The 13,075-nt window shown below is 44.1% G+C and overlaps 1 protein-coding gene across 3 annotated transcripts in view; it reads left to right on the top strand.

The window, feature by feature from the left end:
* Fkbp5 (FKBP prolyl isomerase 5) overlaps positions 1-13,075 on the top strand; it is a 126,236-nt gene that overhangs the window by 82,415 nt on the left and 30,746 nt on the right. For all 3 annotated transcript variants that reach the window (XM_076558380.1, XM_076558378.1, XM_076558379.1), the window contains 2 exons: positions 8,136-8,278; positions 9,063-9,177. In XM_076558380.1, the coding sequence (XP_076414495.1) occupies positions 8,136-8,278; positions 9,063-9,177 (258 nt within the window). The remainder of the gene's footprint in view (positions 1-8,135; positions 8,279-9,062; positions 9,178-13,075) is intronic.

Here is a 13,075-nt window from a genome sequence, read left to right as displayed (position 1 = left end):
TGTGGTGTTTGATCACCTCTGCACAATGACTCGGCCATGACTCAAACCCAGGTAGTGTTTCTGAAGTTTCCTCAGACCTTAGGTGTGAAACAGCCCAGTCCATGTTTAAGAAGAGCCCTTAGCATGTGCCATGTGCCTGCTCCACACCAGCTGCTTTTTCCTGGGAAGGATGTGTTGTAGTTTGTAGGGTTTGTAAGAAGCAAACTGCATGCTCCTGCTTGATGATACTGTGAAGTTCATGTGTACTTTTAAAGAAGTATTATGTTTTATCTCATGATGCTGCTCCTGAAAGACATTTTATACCAGCGAAATACACTTACTAGGAAGGACGGAGTGTGTGGCCAATGTCAAGAGCTGTCTGTGGTTCAGCCATGTGCTCCTTCAGTTCTGCTGGTGCGCTCACTCCTGTGTAAGTGTCTCACGGGTTTCCTCCCACAGGAGCGCCCTGGTTGTGTAAGGAAAGCTTATGAGCTAACGCAGCTCGCTCTCCCCCGGAGATACTATACCACTTTCATGCTATGAGATTTTCACTATGCTTCTAAGAAAGAACGAATTGGACTCTTACCATGCATCGTATGTAATTAGTAACTCAACGTGGAATAAAGACCAAAGCCTACACGCAAAAACTGAAACTGCCAGAAGAAAACACAAGAAAAGTTTCATGCCATTAGATTTGGCAGTAATTTTGGGAAAATAACACCAAAAGCATAAACACAAAAGTTTAAAAACATTTTCTCTTCATAATGGGATACAGTAGCTGATGAAAGGATCTACAGAATGGAGAGAAGCTCCTCTAGAGCACATCTAAGAAGGATCTGGTCTCCACAGTGAACGGTGAACATGTTCGGTATGACAAATAGTCTTAAAAATGGAGGAAGCTGGGGCAAGGTCACACATGCCTGCCATCCAGCCACTCTGGAGGCTGAGGAAGGAGGATTGCTCAAGCCTAGGAATTTGAAGTCAGTCCAGTTTCAGGAAAGTTACGGACAGTGACCAGTTAAAAGAGAAAAGTACTCAGCATCGTTTGTCACTAGGAGTGCAAGCCAAGCGCAGGATGGTGAAATCCCTTACACACCAAAATGGCTGCTGTTTAAGAGAGGGAGAGAAAGAAGTATTGACGAGGATATGGAGACATAGGAACCTTTCTGCCCTCTTGGAAGGTAGGCTGATGCCACCTTTATAAAAAGACATACTCCAGCACTCAGGAAGCAAAGGTAGTAGGTCTCCAAGTTCAAGGACAGCCAGGGTTACATCGAAAGCCTGTCTCAAAAAACAAACAAACGGGCTGGAGAGATGGCTCGGTGGTTAAGAGCACTGGCTCCTCTTCCAGAGGTCCTGGGTTCAGTTCCCAGCACCCACATGGCAGCTCACCAATTAATTGCCTGTAACTCTACCTCCAGGGGATCTGACACCTCACACAGACATACATGCAGGCAGAACACCAATGCACATAAATAAATCATTAAGAAAAAAAAAAAAAAAAGACCTGCCTTTAAAAAAAAAACAGGAGGAGGAGCAATAATAGGGGCTGACTGTTCTTCCAGAGGACCTGGGTTCAGTTCCCAGCACCCACATGGCAGCTCACAACTGTCTGTAACTCCAGTTCCAGGGTATCTGACACCTTCACACAGACAGTAGGCACAACAACAGTGCACATAAAATGAAAGTAAATAAATCATTAAAAAACATTTAAAAAAAAAAACAAATTAAACAATAGACTCACCTGTCTTGGTTCAGCAGTCCACTTCTAGATAGGTATTCAAAAGAATTCTGTGAAGGGCCTCATATTTACACACGTTTATAGCACATGAGTTGCCTTGATCAAAAGGTGTGAGCATCTGAAGTGTCCATCAGCAGGTGACGGACAGACATTGTGCTGTAGCCTGACAGTGGGTTATGACTCGGTCTTAAAGGAGAAGGAAAGTCTGGCACATAGTAGTGTAGCAGGAATCTTAAAAGTTCTTATTAATAAAATCAAACCTGAGGCCAGTTATTGGGGTGAATACTGGAGCATCAGAGAACCAGAACAAGTCACAGCTACCTCACCTCGCCGGATCCTCAGCTGGTCTTGTTTCCTCAGATTGGAGGCCTCTGAGTCCTCATCCAGAATGGGTCTCAGCTGAACTGTGCTGCTAGAAGCCTGAAAGCTTAACCAGCCAAATGCCTAACCAGCCAAATGCTTCTAGTTTCTGGTCCTCACACCTTATATACCTTTCTGCTTTCTACCACCACTCCCTGGGATTAAAGGTGTGTGTCACCATGTCTGGCTGTTTCCAAAGTGGCCTCGAACTCACAGAGATCCAGAGGGATTTCTACCTCTGGAATGCTAGGATTAAAGGTGTGAGTGCCACCATTTTCTAGCCTTTGTATCTAGTGGCTGTTCTGTCTCTGACCCCAGATAAGTTTATTAGGGTGCACAATATTTTGGGGAACACAATACCACCACATACTACACCAGTGATCAACCCCAAAAGACATTATGCTAAATGAATAATCCAATCACAAATATGAATGTTTAGTATCTCCACTTGTATTAAGTGTTTATAGAGTGGCACATTCCAAAAAACAGAAAGAGCGGTTGCTGGTGGCTGAGCGGAGGAGGCGTGTGTAATCAGGTACAGAGTCTCAGATGGCAGAAGAAGAACATTCTGGAGCTGAGCTGCACAGCATTGCAGGTGTGGTCACGCCGTTTACCACAGTTCAACATGTCAACAAGAGGAGCTATGCAGTGTGGATCACTAAAGCAGTCAGCTATTAATAAAGCAGTCTGTATTATAAAGGAAAGTGTTGGATGATTAAACTGTAATGCGTTTTTTAAAGTATCATGTGGGGGTTTATTTTGTTTTCTTGAGACATGGTTTTCTCTGTAAAGCCATGGCATGGCTGTCCTAGAACTCACTCTGTAGCCCAGGCTGGCCTCAAACTCAGAGATCCACCTGCCTCTGCCTCCCCAGTGCTGGGACAAGGCACCACTTGGCTTGTGTGGGTGTTACACATACACACACACACACACACACACACACACACACACGTATATATACACACATATATACATATACATATATATACAATTTAACTTTATTTTATGTGCATTGGTGTGAGGGTGTCAGATTTCATAGAACTGGAGTTACAGACAGCTGTGAGCTGCCATGTGGTTGCTGGGAATTGAACCCGGGTCCTCTGGAAGAACAGTCAGTGCTCTTAACCTCTGAGCCATTTCTCTAGCTCTCATGTGGGGTTTTGAACCAGAGAAAAAATATAGCACTGCAGAAGTAAGTGCATTGCTCTTATCCTGGGCTTTGGTGTACATTTTACTTATTGACTTGTGTGTATTTTGCAGATGTGTGTTATGTTCGTGTTTGTGTGCATGTGTGTAGAGATCAGACATCAGCCTTGGTAGTGGTCCACATCACTTTTGAAATAGGTCATTTGGACCTAGGCCTCACCCATTCAGCTGCACTGGACATCTTGTGAGACTGGGGATCCTCCTGTCTCAGTACCCAGTGCTGGGGTTAATAGCAATGTCACTAGGGCTGGCTTTCACATGGAGCTGGGGCTGTAACTCAGAGCCTCATACTTGATGCCTCTGAGCTATTTCTCAGCCCCTGCCTTTAAACTCAAGTTGCCTTTGTGTAGGTATGAGAGGTAGAAATGTATATTATTTGATATTTTGTTGCAAATGGAATAGAACTCCTAGAATTGATACATTGTGTTTGAGGTAGTAAAATTGAGGCCCAGATCAAATACAAGAAGACATTTTCTAGACTAGGAAGAATCTTTGAAATGTTCGTCTGTCTGTCCCCAAAGGAATGTGGTCTGGGGCAGTATTTAACTAGCTGCAGACTTGCTTTTGCTGTAGTTGTTTGCAGATACCTGAATGGTAGAACTGGACCCCACTGAGCAGACAGAACTGGTCCACACTCTGTGCCCACGAGTAACCTGGACATTGGTCCTCTCCAGCTACAGACTACCAGGGGCACCGTGCAGTTGAACATTGGGTTCAATCCTTTGCAGAGAGAATGTACATAGTGAGCACCATGGAGTATCTGAGGATGTATATCAGAAAGGGTGTTGATAGCATTGGGGCTAGTGTGTGATTTGGGGGAGTTCTGAACAAGCAGGGATTTGCTCTGAATTGGACAGTTAGGATGTGGAGATTTCTGCCTGGAGCAGAAGACTAGAACGACCCATACTAAGATGCAATGGTTGCCCCTGTTAGCCAGGAGGGGGCTGCTTGGTATTTTGTAGGGTGCACAGTGACCTTATTTTTATCCAAGCTTAGATGAAAATTTTAAGTGTTCTTGTTTGGTCTGGTTTATGGTAGTTATATAGTGACCTCGTCTGATGTTGGTGTTTTATAAGCTTATTTACATCCACTGAGAGAACGACATGGCCTTGATGTGAGCCCCAGGCCAGCCTCTGACAACACGGAGGCCTAACTGCATGTGTCTCAGTACTGGCAGGTGCCAAGGACTACATTTTTAATCTCTCTTGTTAAGACTCATCTTAAACCTAACTACCTATGTGTACTTTTTCCAAGTATATTGTTTCATTAGATACATAAAATTAATGTATAAAAGGGAAAAGAAACTTGTAGGATACTCTAGAAAGATTTGTTATGAGAAATGCTAAAAACATCCTTGAATTAGTGGTGGGTAAAACAGTTGAAGTGAGTAGCCCTCAGAACACATCACCAGAAGAGCCTACAGACTGATCGCCTGTGTTGTTCAGCTCTTGTTCCACAGTAAGGGAACTTTACTGTAACCTAGAATGGCAATACTCACAGACAAAGCCTTGGCCACTGACACACTATGAGTTAATAGGTTGTTCATGCTTTATAAAATGAGATATGTATATGTTGTTTGCATGATTCTTCACTTAACAGTTCATTAACATACAAAAACATTCATATCAATTACAGGCTTCCACTGTACAAAGAAAGCCGTGTAGAGTTGTTCACTGGAATTCGATGGTAGTAGAAGATAACAGCAACATAGAGGGAAGAAAAATGGAATACTGTAGTTACAAACCGAAGGTCATGCGTCCAGACATTATCGAGAAAAGTGCTTTTCTAATGGGAACTATGTTGAGAAGGCCACAGAGCCAAAAACAAACCATCCCAGTTTTAGGACTAGGCATGTAATGAAAGAGATCTCTTGGTAAAGGGAACCATTAGGGGCTTAGGGAGAAACCTGGTCCTAGGGAAATCCCCAGGAACCCCCAAGGATGACACCAGCTAAGACTCCTAGCAATAATGGAGAGAGTATCTGAACTTACCTTCCCCTGTAATCAGATTAGTGACTACCCTAATTGTCATCATAGAACCTACATCCAGTACTGATGGAAGCAGATGCAGTGATCCACAACCAAGCTCTGGGCTGAGCTCCTAGACTACAGTTGAAGAGAGGGAGGAGGGATCACAGGAGCAAGTTGGGTCAAGATCATGGTGGGGAAAACCACAGAGACAGCTGATCCAAGCTGGTGGGAGCTCATGGACTTGTGGCCTGTCTCCTGGGGAACATGCATGGGACCCCAAACTAGGCCCTCTGAACATGGATGACAGTTATGTGGCTAGATCTCTTTGGGGAGACCCTGACAGTGGGACCAGGACTTACCCCAGATGCATGAAATGGCTTTTTGGAACACATTCCCTAGGGTGAGATACCTTGCTCAGCCTTGACCAGTGTGTGTGTGTGGGGGGGGGGGGCGGGGGTAGACCTGCCTCAGCTTACTATGCCAGACTTTATTGACTCCCCGAGGGAGGCCTTACCCTCTCTTGAGGAGTGGATGCAGGGTGGGATTGGGGAAGGGGTGCAGGAGAAGGGGAGGGAGGGGAACTGTGATTGGTATGTAAATGGAAAAAAAAACAACAAAAAAAGAATAGGCATGTAAAAATTTAATTCACAAACAAGCAAAAATTTTATATATATATATATATAATTTATATATAATATATAATTTAAAGGAAATTGACAATTCCCGTGGTTGCAAGGATTTCAGGGGTTTTAAAATTGTGTTCTCTGTGTTTCAATGTTTTCTTGGTATTGATTTTCAGAAAGCAGATCAGGGGAGGTGGTGTGATGGTACACACCTGTAATTCCAGCACTGGAGAGGAGGGCCAGGACAATGAGGAGTTGAGAGTTATCCTCGGTACTAAGGAGTTGGAGGTCAGCCTTGGATCCATGAGAATCTGTCTCAATAATGACAACAGTAACAATTCAAGTCTTCCTGGAGCAACATGGACTGCATTGCAGATTTCCTAGAAGGGAGACGGGAAGAGTGTAGTTTATAAAGGTAGTCCCTAGAAGGCCCCTTGCTGTTTATTCATTGACCAGATGTCTTGAGCAGGTGCATAATAGTACACCCACCAGTACACTGGTGTTTTAGATCGACAGTTCTGTTGATTCAGGACAGTAGTTAGTTTGCTTCCTGGGATCAGGAGTGGTGGCTCAGGGTGTAAGCTGTCTGTCTGGATTATTAGGGTTATGGTTCTTGTTTTCTTGCTGTACTGAAGGTGTCAGCAGTTGGACTTAACTGCAGTGTTTGAAGAGTGTCCGTGACAGGAAAGCAACTTTAGTACAAGGCTTTCAGTCTCTCTCAGTGATTCCAGACCGTTCTCAGAACTGAGTATGTGGATAGATACATTGATAAAGCCATATTTTTGTAAAGGCACTTGGGTAATATTTGTTATTAAGATTGAACGCTACCTAGGAGTTTACACTCTAGATATACTTGCATACAATAGCTAGACATATATCCTCATTACAAGATTGTTGGAAATGCACTTCTCAATAGGAGATTGTAGTACTAAATAGCCATTAAGAATGAGGTAGGAGCTGGGTGTGGCGCATGCCTTTAATTGCAGCACTCAGGAGGCAGAGGCAGGCAGATCTCTGAGTTCGAGGCCAGCCTAGTGAACAGAGCAAGTTCCAGTACAGCCAGGGCTACACAGAGAAACCCTGTCTCAAAAAAAAAAAAAAAAAAAAAAAAAAAGTAAGTAAATGAGGAGCGATGGTGAGATGGCATGTGCTTCAGAGCCTATGATTGGAGTTGGAGCCCCAGGACCACATGGCGAAGGAAGAGCACCATTTCCCACCAGTTTTTGCTTTCATATGCACACACGCACACACACACACACAATAAGTAAAGTAGCACATTTGAAAAGAAGAATAAGGCTGGGCGGTGGTGGCGCACGCTTTTGATCCCAGCACTCGGGAGGCAGAGCCAGGCGGATCTCTGTGAGTTCGAGGTCAGCCTGGGCTACAGAGTGAGATCCAGGACAGGCTCCAAAGCTACACAGAGAAACCCTGTCTTGAAAAACCAAAAAAGAAAAGAAAAGAAATCACCTCAAATGTGTTTTGTTGTTGTTTAAATTCTCTGTTATTTCCTAAACAGTTGAAGATTGCTTACAATGAAACATTGTTTGTTTGTTTGTTTATTATGTGCATTGATGTTCTGCCAGAATGTAAGTCTGTGAGGATGCCAGAAGCCCTAGAACTGGAGTTACAGACATTTGTAAGCAGCCATGTGGGTGCTGGGAATTGAACCCGCATCTTCTGCAAGAGCAGCCAGTGATCTTAACTGCTGAGCCATCTCTCCAGCCCCACAATGAGACATAGTTAATGCTGCACGGGAAAAGAGCTATGAGTATTACCCAAGCATGGTACAACTTGCCTGTCATCCCAGCATCCTAGAGGCAGAAGCAATCCAGCAGGAGAATTGAGAGGTCTAGGCTAGCCTGTGCTACATTATGAGACTGACTCAAAAAAACAAACAACAACAACAAAAACCCCAGCAAGCCAGATATGGTGGTGCATGCCTTTAATCCCAACACTCAGAGGCAGAGGCAGGCATATCTCTGTGAGTTCAAGGCCAACCTGGTCTACAGAGTAAGTTCTAGGACAGCCAGGGCTACCCAGAGAAACCCTGTCTCTAAAAACCAAAATAAAAACAAAGCACCAGAACGAAAGCTTGTAAATGCTCACAGTGCACAGGTTGCCTGCTGCAGTCCTGCAGTTGAGGCGCAAAGCTGAGTTTCTGGGACTGCCAAGAAAGGAAACACCCAGATTGTATAGTTCTTACGATTTGACAGATTTGACTTGTGCTTGACAACGTGTTTTCTTGCTTTCTCTTAGGCCAGGTTATCAAGGCCTGGGACATTGGGGTGGCTACCATGAAGAAAGGAGAGATCTGCCAGATACTGTGTAAACCAGAATATGCTTATGGCTCTGCTGGCAGCCTCCCGAAAATTCCCTCGAACGCATCTCTCTTTTTTGAGGCAAGTATGTGTGTTGTCGACTTGCCGCACGTGCTGGGCTGTAGCAGCGGGACAGCGGCTGTTTGCCACTGAGAACCCGCTCCAGCTTACTTATTTTGGAGCTTGGCTTCTTGAATTGTTTCCCACACACCCAGGGGATGTGCCTATGCTTTCTTAGAAATGTGTCTCTGGCACAAAATGGGCATACCCAAACAAACAGAAGGCACAGATTTAGAAATACAAGTTCTGCTCAGGAGGGAAGTAAGACCTACTCAAAGCTGACAGGCCGGAAATGGTGGTGCTGAGCGGTAAAATGGGAAGTTGCGAAGGTTTACAGCTCTCTTCTAACCTCCATCAGAAGCAGTAAGTGGGAGTGTATTGTTTAGCCCAGGTTGAATTAATTACACATAATTGGCAAAACTTGATTTTTATATAACAAGGTGAAAGTACATCTTTAGTCAGTTGAAGGCCAGATTCTTAAGTTCTAGATTTGAGATGGAAACCTCCTAAATCGGGGGTGGAAACTGGTAGCCTTGGAGTCAGACCAAATTGTTGTGCGCCGGCACCTTGTAGCTCTGGCTTTTTGCCCACAAGGCAGTTGTCCTAGTATTTCCTGTCTGTCTTTGCACGGCAGCCTCCTCACAGGCTGCAGTCCTAGACGTGGTCATTACCCAGGACTGGTTCCAAGCGTTGCCGGGTGCGGTGTTCTCTTTCGCCGCTCTCCTCTATCTTAGCCAGAGAGAGAAAGGTGTAATTAAGAGTCTCATAAAATAACTCTTAAACTGGCTCTGGCCTTCCGTTCTAGATTGAACTCCTTGATTTCAAAGGCGAGGACTTATTTGAAGACTCAGGCATCATCCGTAGAATCAAGCGGAAAGGAGAAGGCTACTCCAACCCGAATGAAGGGGCGACGGTGGAGGGTAAGTCCTGCTGCTGGGGGCCAGTCCTTCCGTGGTGTGAGCAAAGTGCGGAGGCAGCTGTCAGATCTGCTTGTCGAAATAAACGCGTTGTGGGCTGCCGACAGGGCTCAGCAGTGGTGGGAGCTTGCTGCTCTCTAGAGGACCTGCGTTGGTTCCCAGACCTACATCCAGTGACTCAACGCCGACTGCTAGCTCCAGTTCCAGAGAATCCAGCACCCTCTTCTGGTCTCCATGGTGGGTGGGTGTGCATACACACAATATTAAAAATTAAAAATAAAATAATAAATGCATTGAATATATCTTTCAAGAACAGTTTCAGATTCAACATTCATCTAAACACTTCTTTTGCTAAATACTAATTTAATGTGTGTTCCAGGCATCTGGCAACATCTAGAAACTCAAAAATACATGTACAGTAGTCCTGTCTACCAAAGAATTCTCAGTCCCTATATCCCTGGGAGGCATTTCTTTCTGTCTTTCTCACGATAACCATAGGAGGTGAGATTTATTATCTCCAGGTGAGGAACATTAGTTCAGTGATGTCATATAATTGATGTCATATAATGGCCCGAGATTGCAGAGCTGCCGAGCGGAGCGGTGGCGTTGGACAGCTGTGTCCGTTCTGCATGGGGTGGCCTGGTATCAAGTACTGTTTTGCCAGTTGCCAAGCCAACCTGGAGGTATTTTCGTGTCTTATCTGAAGACTGGGAAACAGAGTCCTTCCCTGAGCACACTGCGGACCGATCGATGGCCACCTTACTTACCTACCGCAGTATTTGCCCACCTGTCTGAGGACCAGGATTTGGCTTCATCAGTTTTTTTTTTTTTCCAGCATCTGCTGTGTGTCTGACACACACTCGGCAGTCCATAAAAGCCTTCTGCACTGTAAGTGTTTGAAGGTGTGCTTACTGAGCGATGTCTTCAAAGGGGAGTTGTGAGAAAGACATGCTTCCAGAAGAAACCGAGTCACTAAACAGGGATGTTTATAAAAGGCCCACTCAGAAGAAAGTTCACCTAAAACAACTAGAATAATGGAGTGGTTTTTTTTTTGTTGTTGTTTTTTGTTTTTTGTTTTGTTTTGTTTTAGCATGTACATACTATTTAAAGCCATATTTCACTACACAAGTCTTAACAGTTCAGGTTTATTATTTTCTTTTTGGTTTTTGGTTTTTGGAAACAGGGTTTCTCCATGTAGCCTTGGCTGTCCTGGAACTCACTTTGTAGACCAGGTTGGCCTCAAACTCAAGAGAGCTGCCTACCTCTGCCTCCCTGGTGCTGGGATTAAAGGTGTGTGCCACCACGCCCAGCTTCATAATATATTTTTAACTGGGGGTTTTTGACAACCAAATTAAAAGGAACCACTTTCTCCAATTATAACATTACAAACCTGAGCCACTTGTAGAGGTGGCCTTGAAGCAGGTGAGACTAAACCTTGATTTGGGTAATTATTCAGTGGAAATCATATTTTTAACTTTGTTTGGAAAAAAATTTGGACTTAAGAGAAGAATTGCAAACTGTTCTGGACTGTTTTTCTCCTGGTATTAAGATCTTATGCATCCATAGGGTATTTGTCAAAACCAGGAAGTTTATGTGGTAGACTGCCTCCCAGTTTAGGTTTGCAGAAAGGAGACTGAGGTTTGGGAGTACTGTGTGGGCGATGCTGTGCCCTGTTTAGTCCATCATCATCATCATCAAGAGGCGCATGGTGTGGTGGTGATTCCTGGGCTAGGGTAGCGTCTCCCATGCTTCTCTTCTGTCTCGTTAATCTTTGTAAACGTTGTCTTCTGTTACATCCTCCCTCTGCACCTCACACCCAGTAGTGAGTTTTGCATACAACAGTTGTTACTATGTATTTGATTTATGATAATTTTGTTTCCATTTCACATTTATTAGTTGGAATTCTACTGTAAGGAAGATCTGTCTCTTCTCCCGGTGTTTATTTGGCTCTTTTCTTTTGTTCTCTGGTGAGATGGTTTACTTGGTGTCCAAATTGTCTCAGGTTCAGCTATTAGAAATACCTTCCAATGAGCTTTTCTCACCACACTGCTGCGTCTGTTGATTTTGCTCTTTGTGAAGAAGACTGTTAACTTTTTGTTTTGTCTTCCTCACCTTGTGATACTGTGACATGTTCTAGGTTCACTTGAAGGTTCCCCTGTCCAGTAAACCATCTTTCCAAGGAGCACTGTTTCCTTTCCTTGGAAATCAATATTTAGACGCTGAGTCAGGTGCTCAGGTGTGTTTGGGGGGGGGGGGGGAGACTTCATGCCGCCAGAGCTAGGAATGCACTTCAAAAATATAAACATCTGTGTAGATTTCTGTATCAGTTGCATATGTATTAAAACGGTGAGTACAAGGGTCGGCAGTTAAGAGCACTGGCTGCTTTTCCAGAGGACCCAGGTTTGATTCCCAGCATGCACATGGAGGCTCACAACTCTCTGTAACTCCAGTCCCAGGGGATCTCAAGCCCTGTTCTGGCCTCTGAAGGCAACAGGCACACACTTGGTACACAGACATACATGCAGGCAAAATACCCATATACATAACAGATTCTTTTTTTTTTTTGGTTTTTCGAGACAGGGTTTCTCTGTGTAGCTTTGCGCCTTTCCTGGGACTCACTTGGTAGCCCAGGCTGGCCTCGAACTCACAGAGATCCGCCTGGCTCTGCCTCCCGAGTGCTGGGATTAAAGGCGTGCGCCACCACCGCCCGGCCATAACAGATTCTTAAAGACCATGAGTACATACAGTTATACAGTTCCATTCAGCACCTCAAGTTTGTTCTTCCTTTGCTCGTCTAGAACTTTTTATTCTAGATTTACAGTATATGTTTACATGCAGTCCTAGAACATACATCAAATTACTCTAAACTGTCACACATTATGATAATGCCAAAGAGTTTCTGGGTACAGTGCAGCTGTCGGACATAGGGTACACACGGGCTTTGGAGGTCATGCATACAGTAGGGTAGTCGGACATAGGGTACACACGGGCTTTGGAGGTCATGCATACAGTAGGGTAGAGTCGGACATAGGGTACACACGGGCTTTGGAGGTCATGCATACAGTAGGGTAGAGTCGGACATAGGGTACACACGGGCTTTGGAGGTCATCGATTGAACTTTTAAGTCTTGGGATTGCTGCTATTGTATGTCTCAGACACCTTTAACAACCTTGAGCATCTAGTTTTCTCATGTGTAAAATGGGACTGATTTTTTTTTCCTGTTTGAGTTGCTGTGACAGTTACTGCAAAGGGGTGGGGTACATCCTGTGTTCTTTTCTTACCCTCTCTACTATATTTACAGAACTGGTTTTGCTTCCTTTAACTGGATTTATGGAAAGGAACCCTTGACTCTTTTCATTTCCTACACCTAACCCTTGGTTAATTTGTCTCTAGTACAGTCTTAATTTTAATTTATCTTCTTAATAATGATAGGTTTTGTTTTTGAGGAGTGGATGGACTGAATGGAGAGGGCTTTTAAAGAGTAATCTTTTGTGCTGCTTTTTAGGTTTGTGCAATTTATTTTTAATCAAAATCTGCTTTTTACTTTTACCAAAATTCCCATTTTTTTTTTCTTTTTTGGAGACGGTTTCTTTGTGTAGCTTTGTGAAAAATTCTCATTGTTATGAATCAGTTATAGGTTCTGTTCTCCTGTGCCTTTTCTTGCCAAGTAAAATTACTGTCTTGTCATTTTTATCCAGGGTTGTCCTTTTTCCATCATAAAGAAAAGTGGCTGTGTTCTGAGTGCTCTGTGTGTGGTGATTGTGATGACGGACACTTGAGTCATCGCACTTGAGCTTGATGGCCAGCGTGGCTGACTTGTAAGCATGCGGCCTTAGAAGATCCAGTTGTGCTGTAGTGGAGCCCTGAGGAGCTCCCGTCTCTCTACAAACTCCTCCTCTTT

The sequence above is a fragment of the Peromyscus maniculatus genome, chromosome 21 (assembly GCF_049852395.1).
Source record: "Peromyscus maniculatus bairdii isolate BWxNUB_F1_BW_parent chromosome 21, HU_Pman_BW_mat_3.1, whole genome shotgun sequence".
In the NCBI taxonomy this organism is placed as follows: Eukaryota; Metazoa; Chordata; class Mammalia; order Rodentia; family Cricetidae; genus Peromyscus; species Peromyscus maniculatus.
Note: the sequence above shows the minus strand (reverse complement) of the source record. Positions and strands in the feature narration are given on the sequence as shown.